Genomic DNA, 24,726 nt, shown 5'->3' with positions numbered 1-24,726 from the left:
TCAAAATGCGTCTCAGCACCCGAAACAAAATGTACAAACAGGCCAAGCGCTCGGACTGTTTACTCGACTACGCCGCCTATAGGCACTTCAGGAATCAACTCAACGTAGATATTAAACGTGCGAAGAGTGAATTCTACTATAATTCATTTATCAGAATTACCGACTCGGCTAAGCTATGGAGATAACTTGCACGCCTTGGTCTGATAAAGCAGACACAAGTCTCTCCATTACATTTTTTTATTCCGGATCAGCTAAATGTGTACTTTGCGTCAGTCTCTAGGGCTTAGCTGCCGTGCTCACATGCAGAATTGATTACTGTTATTACCCAAATTCCTCGACCAGCATTGCGACCGCAGTTTAGATTCTCTACCGTGCAACCATGTGATGTTTATAAGCTTATCATGACCGCACCCCTACATTCTTATGCGTCAGGTTCGGACGGCATTCCACTGTACGTTCTGCGTATAGCTTGGCCAGTTATTTCTACAGTGCTTACGGCACTGTTCAACCGATCGTTGGAGACTTCCACGTTCCCGTTGAAATGGAAGTGGGCTAATTCGCCCACATTCGAAAATTCAAAATCCACAGTCTCCGTCTGACACGAGACCGATAGCAAATTTGCCTGAACTGTCCAAGATCCTCGAAAAGATTGTCGCCTCGCAGATTACACAGTACCTGGACAAGTTCGATCTGTTAAACCCCAGGCAGTCTGCTTACCGCTCGGGTCACAATACTTAGTCTGCCCTCTGATAATAGCCATATAACTATAATGATACTCTTTGATTTAAGCAAGGCATTCGACACTGTCCCACATCCTCAACTTTACATAAAGCTGAAAGAGTTCGGTTTCTCAGATGATGCTGTAATGTGGTTTTTCTCTTACCTGACCGGCCGATCTCAGGTAGTAGTGGATGACGTTGGTAACCTATCAGAGTGGCTGTTCACGTCATCTGGAGTGCCGCAAAGCTCTGTGCTTGGCCCTCCATTATTTTCGCTATATATCAATGATGTAGGCCGTGTTTTGCTATATACGTATCATATGCTTTTTGCAGATGACGTTCAAGCTTATCTCTCGTGTCCGCCGGCTGACATCAATCGTGGTCTCGAATTAATTTCTAGGGATGCTAAGGCCATATTCGATTATGCTGAGTTAAACGGTCTCAAGCTCAATCCGAATAAGTCAAAGATCATTATATTTGGTAGTCGAGCTCATATTGGAACTATTAATTTAAATCTCTTACAGCCGGTGGTGGTAAACAATACGCCAATACCTTTTGTGAGTGAGGTCAGGAACCTTGGTGCTATCCTTACGTCCAAACTTCCTTGGAAGAAGCATGTCATCCATATTTCTCAAAAGGTTCATCATGCACTGTACAGTCTCAAATTTAATAGAAATTCTCTCTCGATTGCGCTAAAGACAAAGCTTGTTGTTACCCTGATAATGCCTCACATTGATTACTTCTGTCTGGTATATCATGGCATGACTGACGAGTTGAACATTAAATTGCAGAGGCTGACAAATTGTAGATGTTATCCGATTCATCCATAATCTAAGGCGTGATGAGCATATAACACCGTACAGGCGAAAATTGGGATGGCTCCGTGTTGAAAATAGAAGGCTTTACTTCATGGACTGCCAGATGTATCGGATCCTCCACATGAGATCACTTTCTTACCTTCGTGAGCTTTTCACTGCACCTTTTCCATTGCTGAGAAAGTCCGAACGTCTGGCTGCTTCTACTTGGGCCTTCCACATTCCTGCCCACAAAACGGTGGCATACAGAAATTCCTTTCACATCTCTGCAATTTATTTCTGGCACTCGCTCCCTGACAATATAACTTCTGCACCGACTATTGCATTATTTAAAAGTCTTCTTCGATCATTTCTGCTAGCATCTGAATCTGACTGAATGTCAGCAAATGTATCAATTTGCTGTTCTTTCTTTATTGAGGTCAGTATAGATGTTAAGAATTTTGAATGGCGGTGTTAAGTAGCTGGTTAGTGGACTGGCGTTGAGTACGTTAGTTTTAAGTTGGTTATTTCTATGCTACGTTGGTTACATAAGTGCGTTAGTTTAAGTTGTTTATTACTATTATTGTTCTATAGATTTCTGTTGCTTTATACTGTATTAAGTAATTCTGAGTATAATGTTATTTCTATTGATTTATTCTATTAATTTTATGCTATGTTATACCGTATTGCGTTTGCTACATATGCTGAAGTGGCCACGGGATTGAGAGCACTTGCACTATCGTGTAACTGCTATATTGTTGACTGCTATAGTATTGTAATTGCTATATTATTGTAACTGCTATATTACTTTTTGCCCTTTAGCCTTTGCTCGGGCATAATAAATTCTCTCTTCTCTCTCTCTCTCTCTCTCTCTCTCTCTCTCTCTCTCTCTCTCTCTCTCTCTCTCTCTCTCTCTCTCTCTCTCTCTCTCTCTCTCTCTCTCTCTCTCTCTCTCTCTCTCTCTCTCTCTCTCTCTCCTCTCTCTCTCTCTCTCTCTCTCTCCCTTTCCCTCTCCCTCTCCTTCTCCCTCTCCCTCTCCCTCTCCCTCTCCCTCTCCCTCTCCCTCTCCCTCTTTCTCTCCCTCTCCCTCTCCCTCTCCCTCTCCCTCTCCCTCTCACTCTCCCTCTCCCTCTCTCTCCCTCCCTCTCCCTCTCCCTCTCCCTCTCCCTCTCTCTCTCCCTCTCCCTCTCCCTCTCCCTCTCCCTCCCTCTCCCTCCCTCTCCCTCTCCTTCTCTCTCTCGCTCTCTCTTTCTCTCTTTCTCTCTAATTTAATTATTGATTTAACAATCCAGATATTGGGTCTAATAATAATACAATTGAATAAACTATTTATGTTTTTGGCACCCCGTGATAGCACTTTAATTGAAGCAACAGCTTTTTTTTCTCAGTGTACGATTTTTCGTACTAATTCGCACGCGATCTAATAAATTACTGGCAATGCATCATATAGTACGCAAAATTTATAATAATTTAATTACTATATCCATATAAGTTTGCACGAAAAATTGCAAAAGATAACAAAAAGAGACGTGAAAGAAATGTTTTAGTTATATATATTTAATCTCGCATGACCGCTCTGACCTTACACTAGTAAGTCGCACGCGCGTGCAACCTTGACTTCCAGAGCGAGTTGTGCACGGAGAGGAATGAGAAAAAGAAGGCGCGTACTTAGTTCATTCTACTATTTTTTGTTGTAGAAATGGCGAGATTGCTTTCAACCAAATCATTGAGGTCATTATGCTCATTTAGAGAGATTGATGCCATTAAAGAATTAAAAAAATCAAACGAGAAACCACTTCAACAACAGATTTAACAGCTCAAAAAATCAAACAAAGAATTAAAAAAAGAATTTAAAAAATCAAAAAAAACAGCTCAATTCAAGGCTTAATGAGTTCGAAAAAGAACTGGCTGAAAGTAACAAAAAAATTAGAGCATTTACCAACTTAATATGGATTTTGACCTTAAGCGAAGACGCACGAATCATTAAAAAAATTATTGACAAATATCTACGACATCCACGACAGATCAAATTCTTTGAAGAAGAATCAAGTTTTTCTATAAAACCTCTTAATAGAGATATACGCGTAATAATTAAACATCGAAACAGAATTGCGCATTGCAAGAGAGAGGAGGTAGATAAAATGTTAAATGAATTTTATAACTAGATTATTTCGTTACAAAAAATTGAAAAAAAAATTTTTGTAACAAAATATATTTTAAGTTAGAAAATTTAATTGTAAAAATTTTATGAGAAGTCAAATTAAATTATGAAAAAAAGAAGAAAAGAATTAAAGTATATATAAAACCGAACAGTTCTGAATAGTTCATCTGAAGCATTTTGAAGAGTACTAGAGTTCCTGATAAAAAAAAATTTTTTAATTTTTTTCAAAAAACAAAAAAAAAGAGTGATTTAAAATCAAAATAGTTTTAAGTAGCTCATTTGATTCCTTTCGAAAAGTTCTAGAATTTCTGATAAAAAACTGCAAAACCTTAGAATTGTTTCAAAAAATCATCATCAAAACGCAAATGACATTCACGGCAGACCTTCGAAGTCGAATATCTCCTTAAAACTCCCGTCAAAACGCCTGGAACTCTACCACTAACTACTAGTGATCCGGTCACTAGTTAAAAAGATATTCGAAGATGCAACGGATGAAATTCGACTAAGACCCGTTTCACACGTATCCGACACTGGACTACTGACGCTGGGTATCCGATCGCGAAGTGTATGGATTAACATGGGAGTATTTACAGATTTGTCCGATAGCCGATTTGTGAAAATAAAAAAAATCAATCGGGTACCCGGCATTGATAGTCCGGTGCCGGATACTTACGTGTGAAACGTCTTAATCTTTCTGTCCGTAAACGGTAATACGAGTAATATTGATACAAATCTCGCAGCATCAAAATATACGCGTATAATCGATTAAAGATCTAACGATAAGATTATCGTAAACAATATCAACGAGTAAACGCATAATTTAATGCATCAAGTACAGACATTCATGGCGTATTAAAAAGTTGAAGAAAGTTACGTGCAACGTGCAACGTATAATTTTATGATATAATAAGAAATTCTTTTTCTATACGGCTAATTCACTGCAAATCCAAGTGTGTTATTTTAACTAAAGCTCTTCTTGTCGATTTGAACACATTTCTTGTCGTTTTGAATGATGTCATTTAACACGGTCAAACATATTAACTTGATTAAACGTGTTGATTTAACACGCAACAAAACATGTAAAACGAGCTTCAGTCAAATGTGTCATTTTTAAACGTTTATGCGTGTAGAAATAACACACTTGGATTTACAGTGTATGATAAAACGGCTTGAAATTACAATTAATTACAAAGTATTCTATACATATAATTATTAGTCTATATACTCTATATAAATAAAAAATGATATAGTTACTATAGTTTTCTCTACGCTAGCTATTAAATATCAAAAGATAAAATTTAAACCAATACCTTGAGTTAAATAACATTTTGTTCTTTTTAATTACCACGTGTGTCGAAATTTATTATTTTTACACAAAGAATGTTATTTTAACTCTTTTAAACTAAGTTGTTTGAATTCTGAAGAAACATCTCCGATGATCGACGTTTTTTCTCTGACACCGTCGGTGTAAGGTATAAGGCAAACACGGAAATGGTCAGAACGAACGTCGAAATCACGTTCAGTTGTAGAATGGAACTGGGACGACCGGTTCTCGCCTACCAGTGACCTACCACAAAACGGGCACAGTGCAATCCGCCGAAACTAGGCGAACTATATGTGTCGTCGGTCGTTCGGCGTCAACACATGAGACAACTATGTGTCCATGAACCTTTTGTCCTTTCTGCCGCGATTCACAAAAAGTAATATATAAAGTAACAAATAACGTTCACATGATAATTTTAAAGGCCATAATCACACCAATCTACTGAGCCAGTTAAAATAAATATTAACTTATTACGCGTTGTTAATCCATTTGTCGTAACTTTCTCTTTCTTTAACCCTTTAGGGGCCACACATCGATCCCGTTGAAGTAAAATGTTATAATTTATAAGGTAGTCTTAAAAGACGTCTTTGATGAGGTTTTTTTTTTTTTTTTTTTTTTACATAATTAGGCACATACACAGGCCCCTAAAGAATTAAAAATGTTCAGATACTGTCTGTTCCTTTTCCGGATAATCTCAGTAGAGACATCCTGCACTTCTTCATACTTCTCATATATTGTATATATTTGCCTTTCCGCTGAATCTCGATCAGTCGAACTCAAGATATTAAGATTCTCTAATGATTCGATAATATTCCAACAACGTTTAGACGAAGAAATTATTAGATTAATGTGTGTACAATTGGCAACAACTGGCTTCTTTTATGTACATTTTACATTAGTGATATATATTAGCGATATTTAGACCTTGATAAAAATATATGCACGGAAAAAACGGTTTTGTTGAAGTATCTAAAAATTTAGCTAAATATACAGATCTGAAAATAATTTTGTTACACCATTAAAATAATTATAGTAAGTCGCTGAAATATGATGATTCTGTACAAAATTTTGGCATTTTAGCAATCAGTTTAAGTTCTACATAATTATTTTGATAAACCAACAAAATTATTTTCAGATCTGTATCTAACTAAATTTTGAGATACTACGGGTACGAAATTCGGTTTTGTGAAGCGCAAACAAAGCCAGAGACTTACAGAGTTTCTTATTCACGCATCATGGAAATGCACGCCCTTAATCTACACATACGGAAAGAACGATTTTCTGTTTGAAAATAATTTTGTTGCACCATTAAAATAATTATAGTAGGTCGTTGAAGTATGATAATAATGCTGTAAAAATTTTGATATTTTAGTAATCAGTTTGATTGTTTTACATAATTATTTTGATGATGCAACAACATTATTTTCAGATCTGTATCTAGCTAAATTTTTTGATACTTTAGCAAAACTATTCTTTCCGTGCACCATTCTTCTGTACACTCTTTACAAATATAGAAAGAGGATATCGAAAAATAAAAATGCGTTAAGTCATTACAATGTTAAATTTACGTAAAAATCTATGTACACGGAGAATCTCGAGATTTTTCTTTTTCTCTCTTTCTCTCTCTCTCTCTCTCTCTCTCTCTCTCTCTCTGCGGTAACAAAAACTCACGTTTTCACGCCAAATCGCGTGTTACGATATCGTATTAAAACTTATAATAAACAATTGTTTCGGCCAAACTTCAACCGATGACGTAATGTGCGCCTTTAAATATTAAAATAAAAATACATAATTATACTCAATGTATACAAAATAGAAAACAATAGACGTTTAGCTTGTACACGTAAGTGAATCATTAATGTATATATTATAAATGTGTACTTGGCGCCTTTCTTGAAAATTACATTTACGTGGTATCATTAACAAAACGATATTTTCACAAGCTCGGACTATTCAGTATATCCGCTGTAATCTACTTTTCATTAAAAAGTACTCTTTTGTGAACTATTCATCATCATATACTGTAGGTATCAATAAATTCTAGATTTAGTAAAAACACAATGATAAGGATAGAATGAACGAAAATCTCTTATTAGGGAAACGAACTTTTATTACAAGCGAACGAGCGACACATGCATAGCGCGACACAGAGAGAGTCTGCCGGACGGTAAGACGTAAGTCACGTACGATAGCTCCGAGTATAAACATGACATAGAAGGTCGCTCATATCGGAGTACTTATACCTAGAGACAATTATATCACGCGACGCTACCGCTATGATGTGCGTATTGCCATGCACGAGAATTATCTCTAACACGCCCTCTCAAGACGCACGTCACTCGCATAAGACTTTCCTTACACCAAAACCAAGTCCCTCCAGACACTTTTCGTGGCTGGCTCGAGCTAACGGTTTTGTCAACACATCCGCGATCATGCACTCCGTCGACACATGCCCCAAACATTCCAGCATTAATCGATTCGCGGACAAAATGATGTTTAATATCAATGTGTTTTGTACGAGCATAAAACACGGGATCGTTCGCTAGACACTGAGCCCCCCGATTATCCACGAAAATCGTAATTTCGGCCCAATCATGCAAACCTCGCGTAACATGTTGTACAAATAAATGGCTTCCTTCGCTGCCTCCGCCAGACTGACGTATTCGGCCTCCGTTGATGATAATGCCACAGTCAGTTGCTTCTGCGATTTCCACGTAATCGCCGCGCCGCTGAGCAAAAACGCATACCCCGTGTACGAACGACGGTCCACGGTACAGCCACCCCAGTCGGCATCCGCGTATCCAACTAACGGCTCATCAGTCTTTGTATACACCAGTCCAATCTCAGCAGTACCAGCAAGGTATTTTAAGACCCTCTTTGCAGCAAGCCAATGGTATTTACGGGGTTTGTTTGTAAACTGCGCTAATCGCGATACGGTATTCGCAATGTCCGGACGCGTAGCCATCGACAAATACATGAGGGCACCAATCAATTCGCGATACGGACAATTCTCTTGCGGACCATCTTCATTCGCGTCGTTAAAGCGCGCACTCACTTCCGATGGTGTCACAACCGGGTTACACTTGTCCATTCCGTACTGCTTGAGCAATCCCAGGATATAGCCTGTCTGGGAGAGTACAATTTGACTTTCACTTTGATCAATTTCTAGACCAAGACAATAACTTGCAAGTCCGAGATCCACGACCTCAAAATCTTTCAACAGTTTACGTTTTTGTTCATGATACACTTTATATCTTGTGATGCCACTAGTATATCGTCCACATACACTAGCACGAGTATCACATTGTTATCGTCAATACGATAGAATAGACACGGCTCATTCTTCGCGGCCTCCAGGCCTAAACTCCGAAGTTTCTCTCTGAGTTTCAAGTATCACTGACGACCTGCCTGTCGCAAACCATACAGAGCCTTCCTTAGCCCGCACGTGTTGCCTCCATCACGCAGATCTTTCAGCATCTTCTTCACTCGAGCTCCGATTTCCAAAGTTTCCCCTTGTTTGGACAAGATCTTCTCTAGCATCTCGATCAACATCTCGAGCACCCTCATAATCACTTCTTCTTCCAATGATCTATTTAGGTACGCCGTCACCACGTCGAACTGCCATATCTTGAGTCCAAGCTGAACCGCAAGAGCCAACAATAACAGTAATGTTTCCAGTCTTGCCACTGGAGCAAAAGTTTGATGGTAATCCACGCCATACCTTTGACTGTACCCCTTGGCTACCAGTCGAGCTTTGCGCCTTTCCAAATTACCATCTGGACCGTGTTTATTTGTAAGCACCAAACGACATCCAACGATATTCTTTCTATCGTCCTTCTTGATGATCTCCCACGTGTCGTTTCTCACGAGACTCATTATTTCGGACTCTATTGCGTCCTTCCATTCATCGCACGCCTCGCTACTTAAGGCATCCTGCACCCTAATTTCCGCCATACCAGCAAACACATCATCCTCTACCGAATCGGAGTCAACCTCATCAATCTGAGCCTCCTCCTCGTCCTGTGTCGTCGCACGTGTTGACCGGTATAACTTCCTCGGCCGCCCTCTGCTTCCCGTGCGCAACAACCGTGGTCTGCCAGGAGCTCTTCTTGATTCTTCTACAGGTTGTATTCTTGTCTCCGGTAACTGGCGACTCCGTAGGAGCCTCATTAATCCTTAATGGCTGAGTTAATAATTCAACGGTTTTCGGGCTATTATTATTATCTTCTTCTGCCTTTTCAACTGGCGTCAGCAATTCATTTAGCACACGAACGTCGTGTGTAGTCTCTCGAGTCTCTTCTAAGAACTTTACATCACGGGCGTGAATAATTTGCCGCATACTCGGCATTCAAACTCGAAATCCGTTTTTATCTCGAGGATACCCTACAAACACGCCTTCTTCAGATCTCTGCGCCAGCTTGTTTTTGTTGTAACTCTTGTCTAGCACGAACACTTTCGATCCGAATACTCTAAGGTAATGAACCTTCGCTCCATTCCCAGTCCACTTTTTGTAAGGAATTTTTCCACCTAAACTGCTAGTCGGGCACCGGTTGCGGATGTGACAGGCTGTGGCAATGGCTTTAGACCAGAATGACGCACTTAATCCAGTCTGTAATAACAAGCATCTAGCCATGTCCAATAAGGTTCGGTTCATTCGCTCCGCTACTCCATTCTGCTGAGGAGTGTGAGAAATCGTCAACCTCCGCTGGATCCCCTGATCCGCCAGATACTTGTCGAACTCAGCATTACAGTACTCGCGTCCGTTGTCAGATTGTAAGCTTTTTATCTTCTTCCCGGTTTGCTTCTCAACGAGCTTCTGATAAAGCTTGAAAGCGTCAAACACGCCACATTTCTGCCTCAAAAAATACACTTCGCACCACCTCGTGCTATCGTCAATAAAAGTCACAAAATATTTAGCACGACCCGAAGATTCCGTTTTGAATGGACCAACTACGTCGGAGTGCACAATCTTCAGTGTCTCCATACACGGTAATCGACCTTTAGGGAAAGGTAACGCGGTCATTTTTCCTTTCAAACACACCACGCATCGCGATAACTGTTCAACGTCTTTCACATCAATCGCGGGTAACACGCCGTCATAAACTAGCTTCGCTAAGTCCTTACCGTTCAAATGACCCAGCCTGTCGTGCCACTTCAACAGTTCGGAGCACGCAGGCCGGATGACCGCCTTCGCGCACTCGAGATTCTCACGAACGTAGTAGAGATCACCCCTGATCACCCCTGCGCTTCGCGATCACAAACACGTTTCCGCGCTCATCGCGAACGTACGCGTCATCTTTACGAAACGTTACTTCATGCCCCTTATTCGTAATCTTGGCAACCGAAATCAGGTTTGTTCTCAAATCAGGCACATACAAAATGTCCTTAAATTCTATCAGCCGATGCCCACTGTCACTCGCTACTGACACACGAACAATACCTTTTCCTTCGACCTCGGCAGACGCTTGACTCGCAAGATTTAGTTTAGCCTTAGAGGACTCATCTATGGACTCGAAAAGCTCTTCATGTCCACACAAGTGCGCGGTACAGCCACTGTCCAAAAGCCATGCCCGATTCGTCGCTCCTGTCTTCGCACAAAAAGCTCCGTTCACACTTGTAACTGTATGACTCACTGCGTAAGACTCATCGACGTTATTTGCCGACTGCTTCGACTTCTCTTGGTTGTCTTCGATATTCTTCGTAGGGCACGCATTTGCCCTGTGGCCTTGTGTACCACACTTGTAGCATGTGATGTCGCTTTCTTTCGAAGTCCCTCTTCCTCTTCCTCTCCTCGGACGGCCTCGACACGCACTACCACCGTTGCGAGCGGCCATGGCCGTGACGACACTTCCGGATGCTTGCTTCCGCGCTTCACTTTCTTCGATGATTTTTACTTTTAGTACCTCTGCGTTGGGCAGCTCATCCTGAGATTCGATTGCACATCGAAAATTCTCGTACGAAGAAGGAAGACTGTACAGCAGCATAATGGCCAACAGATCTCCATTTTTTTGTACTTTCATATTTTCAAGCTTATCAACAGCATTGAAAAACTTTGCTATGTGGTCCCTCACGTCACCGCCATCTTCCAACCGTTGAAGCATGTTCAATAACGTCGCCTTCCTTGCCGGGCCTTTAGATGCGTAGATTGACTCCAACTTGAGCCACACATCTCGCAATGTCTCGCATCCTCAAATCTGCTTTAGCTCAGACGGTTGAATCGACAAAATTAAATCGGCCTTTGCCTTTCTGTCCTGCTTCAACCACGCGTCCCTCAAAGCATTCGCGGCAACCGCACGATCACCGATGCCTTCAGCCGGGATCACATTTGCACCGCTTACGTACTCCCACAGATCGTTCTTCGTGAGAAGAGCCTCCACGTGCATACTCCACGTATCATAGTTTTCCTTCGACAGCAACTCGATGCGCGAGGAACCAGACGACGAGCACGCAGCCATCTCGAACGAACTCACACGATTAGCACAGATTTTTCGCTCACAACTAACCATGCAGTTAACTAACAACGACGCGTATACAATCGGGTTATACCGAGCTACTCTGGGCTCATAACCTGATAAGGATAGAATAAACGAAAATCTCTTATTAGGGAGACGAACTTTTATTACAAGCGAACGAGCGATACATGCATAGCACGACACAGAGAGAATCTGCCGGACGGTAAGACGCAAGTCACGTACAATAGCTCCGAGTATAAACATGACATAGAAGGTCGCTCATATCGGAGTACTTATACCTAGAGACAATTATATCACGCAACGCTACCGCTATGATGTGCGTATTGCCATGCACGAGAATTATCTCTAACACACAAGATAATGCTATCATTTATCAAAACTCATTTAACCGATAAGCTTAAAGATGCAATTAATTATATGTATTTAATTTTAATTGTCGTATACAAATTATCGAATTCTCTAATAAAAATTCGAACAAATTTAGGTTTTGTATTAGACATTTAATCATTATGTCCAAAGAAAATCTAAATTTGTAGAATATAAAGTTTATCTTTATTTTGCATATAACAGAAAAAAGAAAATATCTTATTAATTATTTCGGCTCGTGTGGAGGGAAATTATTTAATTTTCAGATCCAATTAAGGTATGAAGGTACTAATACCCGGACACGTAAGACTAAGTAAAAATACCAATGTCTGGACACGTATCTATATGTCTGGATACCTTTAAAAAAATATAAATTTATAGAAATAAACGTTTGGATTCCATAACTAAAGTTTCAAATTACAAAAAAATATATTTTTATCTTTGATTTTAATTTGCGTTATACTTATAAATAATAAAAGTTTTTTATGTCGAATAAATATAAGTATTTATGTTAAAGACATCTTCATTCTTTCTTTAACTTAAGACCTCACCCTCAGTATTATCTCCCTCTCGAAATCGCACGAGGTCCGATCCTGAGTTAAAGGGATTGAATTCCCTGATTCGAAAGAGGACCGACGATCGCACCGCTTACGGAAGACGTTCTAAGGTAAACGCACCTATTTGCGTCCGTGCACCTATTTGCGTCCGAATCTGATTAAAAAATAATAAAATCAATTAATATCCACACTTATTGATTCATGAAGAATATTTATTCCATTCTATAGACAATATTCTATAATTGTGTCTATTTTAAAATGTGTTTCATTGAAATTAAAAAATTATAACACGGTTTCAATTTTCATAGTGCGCGCCGTGAGTGACCATCTGTGTATAAGCGTGCGCTGAAGGCAAATTCTTAGTAGATCGGACGGTGAAAATGACTGTCATTTTTATTGTTGTTGCGGATCCTGAGAAATAATCACGAGGTAAGTCCAAGTGTTTTAAGCAATCCAGCTCCACAAGCTACTCAAAACGTGTGATTTCATCACACGAAAGGTCAGTAAATTATTAATTTCACACAATAATAGCAAAGCAACGCAACAACATCCTAATGTTCATGCGTGCGTCCGGTTGCTTCGAATATTCAAAGTAATTGAATCGTCAGTGTATTCATGCTAAAAATTGTCGTGAATGATGCGAAAAATATCACTTTTTCGATGTGCACTGTTTTTTTCTGCGGCACAACCTATAAAGTAATATACTTTTTATCAGAATAATTCAAGTCCACCATAACCTCTGAAGAGCACACGCAAATGGGGGCCCTACACATTCTGTTTCTATTTGCGACCGAACAATTCACTGTCAAATGTGAATTTTTTTTACTCATTAGTTTATCATTCAAGATACGACAATGATGAACAAGAAATCAGGATAACACTAATTGACGTACGCATGTACATTAGAATGTTGTTGTCCTGCTTTGCTACTATTGTGTAAAATTAATAATTTACTGACCTTTCGTGTGATGAAATCATTTTGAATAGCTTGTTGAGCTAGATTGCTTAAAATAAAGAGAATAAAGAGAATTCTATAATATATATCGGAAAGTATATAATTGTCTGTTAGAATACGATTATATTTTTTGCAGTGCGACGTTGTAAACAATCAAGAATGGGAAAAATTAGAAAAAAATGGACGCAGGCTGAAGTAAATGATGCTCTCGGACTTATCAGATCCGGAAGATCGGTTTTTTCAGTTAGCAAAATCACCGGCATCCCAAAAACAACGCTTCTCGACAAATTGAAAGGGAGAAGACCTTTGGCAGCATCATCGGGACCTGCTACAGTTCTAACAACTAAAGAGGAAGAAGAGCTGGAAAATTGGATTTTATACCTTAGTAAGAGAGGTTTTCCAGTCACAAAAACGATTCTCGTGCACAGTGTGGCAGAATTAGTCAAAAAACTAAGACGAGAAACTCCCTTTACTGAAGGACGCCCAGGGCGTAGGTGGCTTGAAGGGTTTTTTCGTCGGCACCCGCAGATTTCACAACGTGTAGCTCAAAATTTGAGCAAAAGTCGAGCTTTGATTACGGAGTCAGCTTTAAGGGCGTGGTTCGATGAGATAGAAAAGTATTGGAAGGAAAAAGATCTTATGAACATCGACGGATCTCGCATATTTAATTGCGATGAATCTGCCTTTTATCTTTGCTCCAAGGGAGAGCGAGTTCTAACTAAAAAAGGAGACAAGGCAGTCTATAATTATGTTCAAAATGATGAGAAAGAGTGCCTCACCGTTTTGTTTATGACAAATGCGAACGGTGATCTTGTTCCCCCTATGATTGTATTCGTCTACGAACGTTTGCCTTACAGCATTTCGCAAAGCATGCCATCGGATTGGGTCATTGGGAAAACGAGCAGCGGATGGATGACAGCGGAATCTTTTTATGAATATATTACTCACACGTTTGAACCCTGGTTGACTGCAAATAACATCCAAAGACCAGTGATACTTTACGTTGACGGTCATTCTTCACATGTGACGGTACCACTTGTTGAATTTTGTGTGAGTAAGGGAATAGAATTGGTTTCGTTTATTCCCAACGCGACCCATCTTATTCAGCCCCTCGACGTTGCTCTTTTCCATACCTTGAAATCTACCTGGCGGAATACTATCAACGATTGGCGTATGGAATCTGATAACTTTCAGAAAAAAATACGTAAAGAAGATTTCGGACAGCTTCTTAAAAAAGCTGTCGATAAAATCAATATGTCAGAGGTGATGAAGAATGGATTCAAAAAATGTGGTCTTTGTCCATTTTCACCAGACGCACTTGCACAAAATGAACTGTTGAAGAAGACCAAAAAAAATCTACAGACGCAGATGACACCGACGAATGCAAAAAACATCCAAATTGCCCATCAAAGTCATTTGGAATTCATCGAACAAAATCAAAGTCATTTGGAATTCATCGATAGCGAATTGCTGGAAGACTTTAAAGAAGCTGGTAAAACTGGCGTTTGGGAAGGCGCTTTCGACGATCGAAGTCTCTTTCTATTTTGGCAAAAAGTTGCTGGAATCACAAGTACGATACATTTTACATATTTTTAATTTTTTCACCAAATCTCAGGTTTTTTGTGTGCAGTATATCGCATAATTTCTTTCCAATTAATAATTTTACTGATTTTAATAATTATATTTATTTTTTGAATAGTGGCTTGTAGACTTTCAATTTATATAAAATTTAATTTTATTATATATTAATAAATTTAATAATCTCGACGATACCCGATTTCAATAGTACAATCACAATTGAGCTTCAAATTTTTAAACAAATTTTTTTACCATGTCTAATTGGCATAAAAAGTTTATCATTCGAAAAATTATTCCACATTATCTCTGGCAATCATTTTAATTCAGAATTGTTGTTTTCTGCACATATAAGGGAATCCATCAAGTTTTCCTGGTGAAGAAAAAAACGAAAAAATCGATTTGATTGTCATCGAAAATGATAACGATTGTAAGACTATCCCCGACGAAAACTCTGGCTTTTCTTTCGACATAACAATTCAAGAACTTTTTAATGAGTCGGCAGAGCAAGATGTAGAAGATCTTGTTATTGTTGTTGACGAGCAGAAAGAGCCGCTGTTGTCTGAAATTCACGAGATTAACAACGATAACTGCGAGTCAATTTTAAAGTACATTTTATTTATGAATTACACTTTTTTGATACCCTCATACACCTATAATTTACACGCGCAATGCACATAACATTACTTTGTTGCTTTATAGTTGTTTTTCGTTTTAGGCCAACAAATATTGACACTGAAGATGTAACCACTGCACCACATGTATCAAAAGAGAGTGACAATAAAGGTAAATTAGGATTTCTCACAGCAACACAATGAATCTTAAGATAATGAAAAAGTTGCGATTTTTTTTTTACAGAGAATACGAACCACATTCCTCCAAACGTATCGTCCCCTTTTAAACAATTCTTGTTTTGGCCTAAACCAAAAACTGGCCCAGAAAAGAAAAGGAAAGCGAGGATCAAAACACCGAGTGTTGCCACGTCAGCCGAATGGAAAGCTCATCATGATCATCTTGAAGAAGAAAAAAGGAAACATCGAGCAGAAGTGGAAAATAGAAAAAGAATGCGTCAAGAAGCAGCTGCGGAAAAGAAGAGGATAGCTGAAGAAACGAAGAAACGCAAAGAAATCGAAAGAGCTGAAAAGAAAGCCCAGAAAGAGCTTGAAAAAGCTGAAAAGAAAACATCTAAAACTAAAGATGTGAAAAAAAGGAAGCGTTAATGCAAGCAAATTGGTCGTAAATAATTATTTTTTCAATTTTCTATGATTGTTCTATTATGTTTTAAATATTATGTTTTTAATAATATAAGTATTACAAAATAATATTAACGACAATTTTCATAAATGATAAATGATTAATAATCGATCATAAGTAGCAGCTGTTATTTGATGATTATTTTTTCAATAAACAATGTTAATTCGATCACTACTAATTAAGTAGCTCGAATAAATATTTTGAAACAAAAGTTACGTCTTATAATGTTTTTGATGTATTACCAGTCATATTTATATAATTTTCACAGTAAAATTACGAACCATCAAATTTGGAAATTGCCTTAACTAATATATGGACTCATTTTTATAATAAATATAATTTTTATAAATTATTTTTATCAGGAGTGTAGATAGTAAAACATCCAATACATATTCATTTTATCCATGACGGACGCAAAATAGTGCAGTCAAATCGTGTACTAGTTTGCGTCCTGACGCAAACGGGGCAACGCAATGGACGCAAATACGTTCGAAAACGAATCAGGCGGACGCAACGACATACAATGATACCTTCGCGTAATTTTATAATTTTCCGGTGCAATATGTAGCAATTTGTCAAAACAAAAGCTTTTTTCCATAAAGAAATATATATTTTTCAATCAGTAATGATTTTTAATCAAATTGGAATAGATTATACTCGTATATTGGTCTTCTATTCTGCTATAACCCTTACATGGACGCAAATAGGTGCATTTACCTTACCGTCCCTACGGACGTTGACCCTTCCTGAGCCATTGAAAGTGCGTTCGGCTCGCGCCACGTATCTGTGAGCGACATTTTCAAGTATCTAGTTGCGTCCTTCCTTACCCCGACCCCTCTGGTTAGCCTTTCCTTTGCTTCCCAGATTTTCTTATCTTAATCCCGGGGTTGGATGTAACAACGTCATTTGCGTAAGTTTTGATGGTAACTTTTTTCAATAGATTTTTTTGGCAAAATTACCAGAACTATCGCTAAAAAGTATCAGGAACTATAGAAATCGACTGTATGCGAGAAGAACTCTCTTTTATTCTTTATCTGCTAGAAAATGATCTGCTACGGGAAGTTAGCAGATCATTTTTTCGATCGACTGTTTTTTGGGTAAAATCATCAGAACTATTACTAAAAAGTATCAGGAACTATAAAACTCGACTGCATGCGACAAGAACTCCCTTTTATTTTTTATTTGCTGGTAAATGATATAACCTCACCGACATCAAAGCAAGTCATAGTATAAATCAAAAAGATATATTTCGTACATCATACAATCGGTAGAATAATGTGTATAACATGTAACAACACCGTCTTAAAAAAAAAAAAAAAAAACAGATGACAGCGTTACACATCGACGTTATAAATGGACATAAAAAGTTAGAAAACCAATAAAATGCAGAAATGAAAGAAATCACAAATAGTTCAAAAAAATTTAAATTAGACTTAAGTCTATCGTTCGTTGTTAGGTGCTTCTTAAGTGCGTTAATTTTTAGAAGAAAGCCGGTATCTTTATATAAATTCGAATAAGTTGAAACTAAAAAAAAATAACAATTTTTGTAATCTGACGATAGAATCATTAGCTATTCATATTTCTAAAAAAATATTTCTAGAAAATTTTCCTTAATATTTTATTACTTATATGTTTTCTTTATATTTATTTATACACATGTTATTTTCTTAAAGAAAAAGGAACACATATGTACGAGTCAAGAAATATCATTTCATACGAGAGCGTTTCATGGACTACTTAAACTGATTTTTAATTTTTACCATCTAACTAACTTCAACATTTTTAATTGCCATACACGCTGCGTGTGTTTTAACTTAAAAATAAGTTTAAATTTAGTAGTCGAAGAAAGAAGATAGAGCCGTACGATATGATATATTGGGCAAAGAATTATACGTATATCCACATTTATATATATTTAAAAAAGTTTAAGTAATAAATAAAGTAAATAAACCATCCCTCTCTCTTCGTTTTGCTGAGCAATTTTTCAAACGCTTGTTAACGCGATTTCTGTACCGCGCTTAGTATTTAACCGTCTAATAGAAGACGGAAGTAATTGTAACAATCGTTATAACAGATAAATCAGAAATATCGAACTGATTTAAAGTAAATAAAGCCGAAAACGAAACAACGTGCGACGTATGTAATAAAAAATTTAAATTATCAAAAAAAAAATAAGACACGTGATTTCAGATCACATATAAAATAAGCAGAAACCAGTAACTCTTTCACCAATCTTCGTCAAATTCAAAACAACCTTCCTTTAATGATACCTTGTATATGAGATTACATGTATAACTTTGTTCAGAATCTAGCATTTATTCGAATTGAGAGTAAGGACGAGCAGAGCTACCTGGGGTAAAACAGAGCCATGAGCAGAGAGAAATCTATAGAAAGATTTATTTGTTATCGACCTCCCGTAAGCGCGCTATCTATCGGGCAGCGTTTCTGTTGTTGTCGCGCTGCGAGGCATCCGTCCAATTTAACGCATGCGTCGTGTTTCTTTCTATATTCGTGCGCAACGCTGACGCGCAGGCGTTCCCTGATTTTACCGCGCAAACAACGACGTTCTCGTCGTCACTTCTTTTCGGACGCTCAACGAGTGAGCATATATCATTTTGCTTAGATATTGCGTAGATACGCTACTTCTATATATTGTTAGAATCCTTAATATCCCGGCTTCTGAGGAAGCAAAGCTGTTATATACGGCTACATTGCTGATTTGAGAAGACGAAACCTTGTCTCTGGACTTTCTGATTGCTGAAAAGGAAAACGAGGAAATTCCGATAGTAAAGACGAGGGCGGCCATTAATCCCGATATATATTGTTGGAAGGACGAGGATCCCTTGCGTCGTCTTTTATACTTTATAAGTATACTCTGATGAGAGAATTCCAGTTATCCTATTCTGGAACAAGCCTAATTTGGGCTAATTGTAAGGTAACCTTATCATTCTATTTGGTACAACCGTTCTTGGGTTGACATTAAATTCAGGCTTTACACAGCCTAATCCTCGGATATTGGTTACTGAGAATATCGTGAGATTTTCACGATTCCATTTTGTGGCGCACATAAATTAATACGATCGACAGGCCTTTTCTTGAGAGCTCAGTTCCTTCGTGAACTTTCCAGAAGACGAATAGTATAAGGCTATTCGTGCTTCTATCCGAATAATACATAGCGTGTTCGGCGCGTGACAACGGAATATTTGAGGTGTGAAACATCGCGTGATTTGAGCGTGATATACCGTGTTAAACTAGTACGACATTGCGTATCCTAAGCATAATACATAGCGTGTACTAAACGTAACTAAAGTCAATATAGATATTATTATCGGATGATACAAATAGTAAATACTGTCGAAATTCTCAGTTCGAGAAACTATATTCCTTTATTAACCGTAATTATTATTATTCTATTTCTTGCGTGTTTTTCTGCATATATTTTGGTAATAATTTGCGATATTAGTCTATATTCAACTTCTATAAGTTTATCCAGGTCAATAATGATTGAAGTACAATACACTATTATAACCTATCGAATTCTAAACATGATCTTTCCTTTCAGAAATTATATTCTTATTCGACGTTCTATGCTGAAACATTACTTGAACTTAGTAGTTTGATTGGTAAAAGAAAGATTACATATCTGATAAAAGGTAACAGAGAAAAACTTCAATCATAAATGACAACAATTCAATATAATCCTTTACTGCATTGTTCTGGTATGATTTACGTTCTTTGCATATGTTCATGACTGTTTATTATATTGTGCATTAATATGATTTCGTTTAAATTACTTTGACATTGTCTAATTGAGATAAACATTAATTGCTGCATTCCTGCACAACCAAATGTAATACTTTGATTTTGTTATAAAATGATCTAAACATTGTACTTTTATTTTATGAATACTGGTAAGGTTTTTGGCAGTTTTCCTTACCCGTGCAACGAATGTTGGTATTCGATGAGATTCTGCCAAATAAAGTATAATTGATTCATTAAGCAATTAAGGCATCGTTTTTTCCTTCCCTTCGAATAAAAGGTTCGATACTCAGTTCCTATACAAACTTGTACACTTTTTAGGCAAAAATTGGTAACCCCTTCACCGATCATTGCCAAGTTCCACACCAACCTACCTTTAATAATACTCTATCCATAAAAAAAAATTAAACTCAATATCTCAAAATTTACTGAAATTAGAGCAACCACGGACATTTCTAAAAATAGCCAAAAATCGGTAATCCCTTCACCGATCCTTGCTAAATTTAACATCAACCTACCTTTAATGATACTCTATCTATAAAAAAAAAAATTTAACTTGATATCTCAAAATTTGCGGAAATTAGAGCAATTACGTAGATTTTTTTAAACAAAAATCGATAACTTTTTTATTATTAGCAATTTTTATTAATTCTATTATATTCTTCAATTTTTTCTACCCTTATTTCATATAATAATATAATTCTTTAAAATTTAGTTAATCAGTTCTTGAGTTATAGAAATTTCAGTAAACTTGACTGTTGTTTTTAACAGAAATTGGTAACCCCTTTATTATTAACAATTTTTATTAATTCTATTATATTCTTCATTCTTTTCTACCCCCTATTTCATGTATAATTCGTTAAGATTTGGTTGATTAGTTCTGGAGTTATAGAAATTTTGGTAAATTTGGCACATACATACACACATGCATACATACATACAGACATTTTTTTTAATGCAATATTTCGACGTTTTAAAACACTCTGAACATAAGTATTGACATTAAAAACTCAAAAAACAATCTTTTCTTTGGTTTCTTCTACCCCTATTTTATATATAATTCTTTTAAATTTGGTTGATTAGAACCAACTTTATACGCAATCAAATGTTCATATACAAATTTACGAAAACAAAACTTCTTCTATGAGAAAGCAAAATGAAGTAATATCAAAACCAAGGCTATAAAAGTTTTTAAATAATTTTAAAGAAATATTTAAATTTGACCGATATTTTCGCCGCTGTTAAAGTTCTGTGACTTCAAAACCAAAGAACTCAGATTACAATTTATGTACAGCCATTGGGACTATTCCACACACCTAGATGCTGTGGAGCTAATTGGCACGTCAGAATTAGTCCTACCTAAAAGTCCTAAACTGAATTTGACTAATTTGTTAAAAAGTATTAACTGCAAGTATCCTTGCCATGGGGACAGCCATAATTTAACACCTGATCATGAAGCTGCACACTTGGATATAGTTCATCTGCAAGAAAATTTCTCAAAATATTACGTTATTTGTAAAAGGTATAATAATCATCGTAATGTTTAATCTTTCTTTATTATTTTCTTAATAATAAAAATAAATTTAAAAAATAAATTTTTCCAATATGTTATTTGCAGCAATACAGCAAAGAGTTTTAACAAGAGCAAGTTCGGGCACAAGCAAATGTCACAGAAAATAGATATGGCACGTTCTAACCAGAGATATAAAAATCCATGTATTTATTAAGAGAAGCATTTATAGGAACCATTTATTACGACATCCACATTTATTACATCATCCAAATTATGCAAAGTTAATAAAAGATATCGAACTCTATTCGAATGAATCCAAAGAGCAATCAATATGTAGCAGTTTTTCTACGCTTTCTGTAAGTATTCGAGGAAATCTATTTCTCGTAAGTCGTATCAATATTTATTACAATATAATCTCACGTATTAATTTTTTTTATCTTTACAGAATGAAATAGTACTAATAATATTAAAAAACTTGGATATACACGCTTTTATATTTTAACACGGGATCCTCTTCTCTTTAAATGTTTAAATTTACGAAATTTGCGGTATACGAAATCTTTTTGTATTCACAATGTTTTATTTTACTTTGCATTCACATGTAAATAAATATTTACAGCGGTTAGATCTGACAGCAAGCAATATTTATTCTGTTGGGCACTTCAAAAAATTTGTCAACATTTGCGGCAAGGGTTTAACGCACTTACGATCAAGTATCTGCCCATCTTTGTTGACAACTCGGTTCTATTAAAAATTTCCATAACATGCAAAATGTTGAAAGGTATGTATAGTACATAAATAAGTATAATATTTAAGATTACAGGTAAATTATGTATGACTAATACACACACACACACACACACACACACACACACACACACACACACACATATAATTATATATAATCTTTTTTTCCCGGGACAATAACTGACAACAAGTATTTGTATCCCATAGAGCTGCTCTCCACACAGCAAGAATTTTATCTCAAGAAATGTTCAACATGAGAATGGCTTCAGCTTTAGGATTAAGCATATTGGTTGGGGAGCTTTAATCCAAGAAACAAATCTGAAAAATTTCTTAACCTCTTTAACTAGTGATGATCAAATACTTCCTGGTGTAACTAGTATGAAGAATGGCAACCAGAGTATTTTTTGTTTGGTGACAATACCTAGAGTCAGACCGCATAAATACCTGAAACTAACAAAAGCGGAATCATTGTTTTTTTTATATTCAATATGATAAATGATTTGGTCATAAGTATGAGTAAAAAAAGACAATCTGAAATAAATACTTCATTCACTGCTGATGCAGTATCAAAGCTTTCTAATTTCAACTTGATGATAGAAAATCTTGAAATACATCAACGCTCAATTGCTTATGCTATAAAAGTATGTGCGGTGCGGCACGAGCAGCGTGCGGGCCGAACAAATGGTGCGATTGGCCGAGGCGTACGCCGCGCATCTGCCAGATACCGGCTACGGCTGCGGTTCATTTGACGCTACAAATGCTTCGAAGCGTTCTTCTTCTCCTTCTTTCTTTATTGATGGACATGATAGATCATCGTGTGTTCGCGAGGCGCGGGAGGAAGCTGCGGCGAACCAACGGCTCGCGCGAGCGACGATGGAGCTCGAGGCGGCGCGGCGCGGGGCCGTTGCATGACGCGATGCGAGGAGATCGAGGTGTCGAGCCCGCAGGACCAGACCGAGGTCGCAAACGCACTGGTGCGTTATCCGCGCGAGACGGGTGAACGGCCGTTTTGAATCGACATTGACGTTAATAGCGACGATGTGCGAATGATCGCGCGAGTGGCCGAGGACGGTGGTGACGGAAGTACTGACGGTAACGACGACGACGACCGTGTTATACTGGGTAACACAGAACCGGCAAACGAACGGCTCTCTCAACGATCGCGATCCACGGATAGCGTGGGCGTACAGGTGGACTTGGCGTACGTAACAATGTTTACCGAACGAGATCCAGCCGTTTACGCGAGGACTAAATTTAGGCCTGAGGGTTTGAACGAGTACGGTTTGGAGAAACCCGAGGAACCACCGGAGCAAGATCCATTGTGCGCAACCAAGGCGAACGTGAGTGCCGAACGTGAGAGCACGCCCGTTAGACAACCTACGCCAGAGCCAGGTCCTAGTGAGGTGGGGCCCGGTAGCAGCGACGGCGATCTACACGACAGCAGCCGAGACACCGCCACGGTTCCGCAAGGACGAGTTCTACAGCGAGGACGATAGCAAGGACAACGGACAATGACGCAAACGAGGGTGACGCGGATGAAAGTCGAATCTGCGTACGGTATCGCAGAGAGCAAAGCGTATGGTTCGCGATACAAGGCAACAACCCGTAAAAGACTGTGTTCTAAATATCAAAAGAAAAGGTGCTGCACCTCCTTATGTTGTAAAATTTATGAAAGATATGTTCACTTTGTGTAAAGATATATCAACAAATCCGGATAAATATAGAGAAGAAGATACACTTGAACATAACCAGTAACAAGAATATATTCACAGAACATGGACTTCTTCACATTTCTTCTCCTTTTGGAAAGAGTCTATGCAGACTTAGAGGCGGGAAATTCCCGTCTTAGAAGGGAGGTACCTTTCTGTACGTTTCAACATGTCTACGTAAGTCTGTTGAACGCTAGGCTAATTGACCATGTTCGTACGGTCAATGCGGAATACAGGTATGCGGATGAAGAGTCCCCGCTGAACCTTGTCCCGCTTAATTACCTTAGCGTTAGTCATTCAAGATAATTAAGAATCCTTACTTCCAACGATATTCGCTCGCGATCTGCTATCAATCCGCTGTTCCTCCCTAGAGTTATTCTCCCGCCTAGTTGCTTTAGCGATTATCCGCTCGGAGTGATTAAGAATCCTTTTCCTATATAAATGGTATGGAAACATAGAGCAAACAGGAAGCAGAGAGAACGCATTCTGCCACATCAAAACCGGCAGAATCGTTCTCCGGTAATAACGTCAGTCCTCTCCGGGAGATTCATCTCCGAGGACGCCCTAGCCGAACTGCGCCGGCTTAACACACTGCACTCTGTTCCGACAACAGAGAACAACCATTTACCCGCGCCGGAAGTAATCGACTTGACTGCGCCTATACCGATCATCGATTTAACCACCGAAAATCCACCCGCGTCAGATTTCGATGAGATCACCGCGCGTTTCTCCTCAATAGAAAATTTTATACGCAAATCATCCTAAATCCGCATAATGTACAATAATCATTTATATAGTCTCCTTTGTTTTAATATATATA

At 38.0% G+C, this 24,726-nt stretch overlaps 2 protein-coding genes across 5 annotated transcripts; one reads left to right on the top strand and one right to left on the bottom strand.

The window, feature by feature from the left end:
- Positions 1–7,540: 7,540 nt before the first annotated feature.
- On the bottom strand, positions 7,541–8,089 carry LOC139819250 (uncharacterized). The gene has a single exon (XM_071788454.1). The coding sequence runs from the start codon at positions 8,087–8,089 to the stop codon at positions 7,541–7,543; it is 549 nt and encodes a 182-aa protein (XP_071644555.1).
- Positions 8,090–12,739: 4,650 nt separating this feature from the next.
- On the top strand, positions 12,740–16,195 carry LOC139818717 (uncharacterized). 4 transcript variants are annotated; one of them, XM_071787552.1, is made up of 4 exons: positions 12,740–12,823; positions 13,486–14,919; positions 15,643–15,710; positions 15,783–16,194. In XM_071787552.1, the coding sequence occupies exons 2-3, from the start codon at positions 13,509–13,511 to the stop codon at positions 15,669–15,671; spliced, it is 1,440 nt and encodes a 479-aa protein (XP_071643653.1). In that variant the 5' UTR covers positions 12,740–12,823; positions 13,486–13,508; the 3' UTR covers positions 15,672–15,710; positions 15,783–16,194. The 4 variants fall into 4 exon arrangements, with proteins under 4 accessions (XP_071643653.1, XP_071643655.1, XP_071643654.1 ...); XM_071787554.1 differs by having other exon boundaries at positions 12,808–12,823; positions 13,464–14,919; positions 15,783–16,195; XM_071787553.1 differs by having other exon boundaries at positions 12,813–12,893; positions 15,783–16,195.
- The last annotated feature ends 8,531 nt before the right edge of the window (positions 16,196–24,726 follow it).

This window comes from Temnothorax longispinosus, chromosome 9, assembly GCF_030848805.1.
Source record: "Temnothorax longispinosus isolate EJ_2023e chromosome 9, Tlon_JGU_v1, whole genome shotgun sequence".
NCBI classification, from domain to species: domain Eukaryota; kingdom Metazoa; phylum Arthropoda; class Insecta; order Hymenoptera; family Formicidae; genus Temnothorax; species Temnothorax longispinosus.
The sequence above is the reverse complement of the archived record's forward strand: the minus strand, read 5'-3'. Positions and strand labels throughout refer to the sequence as shown.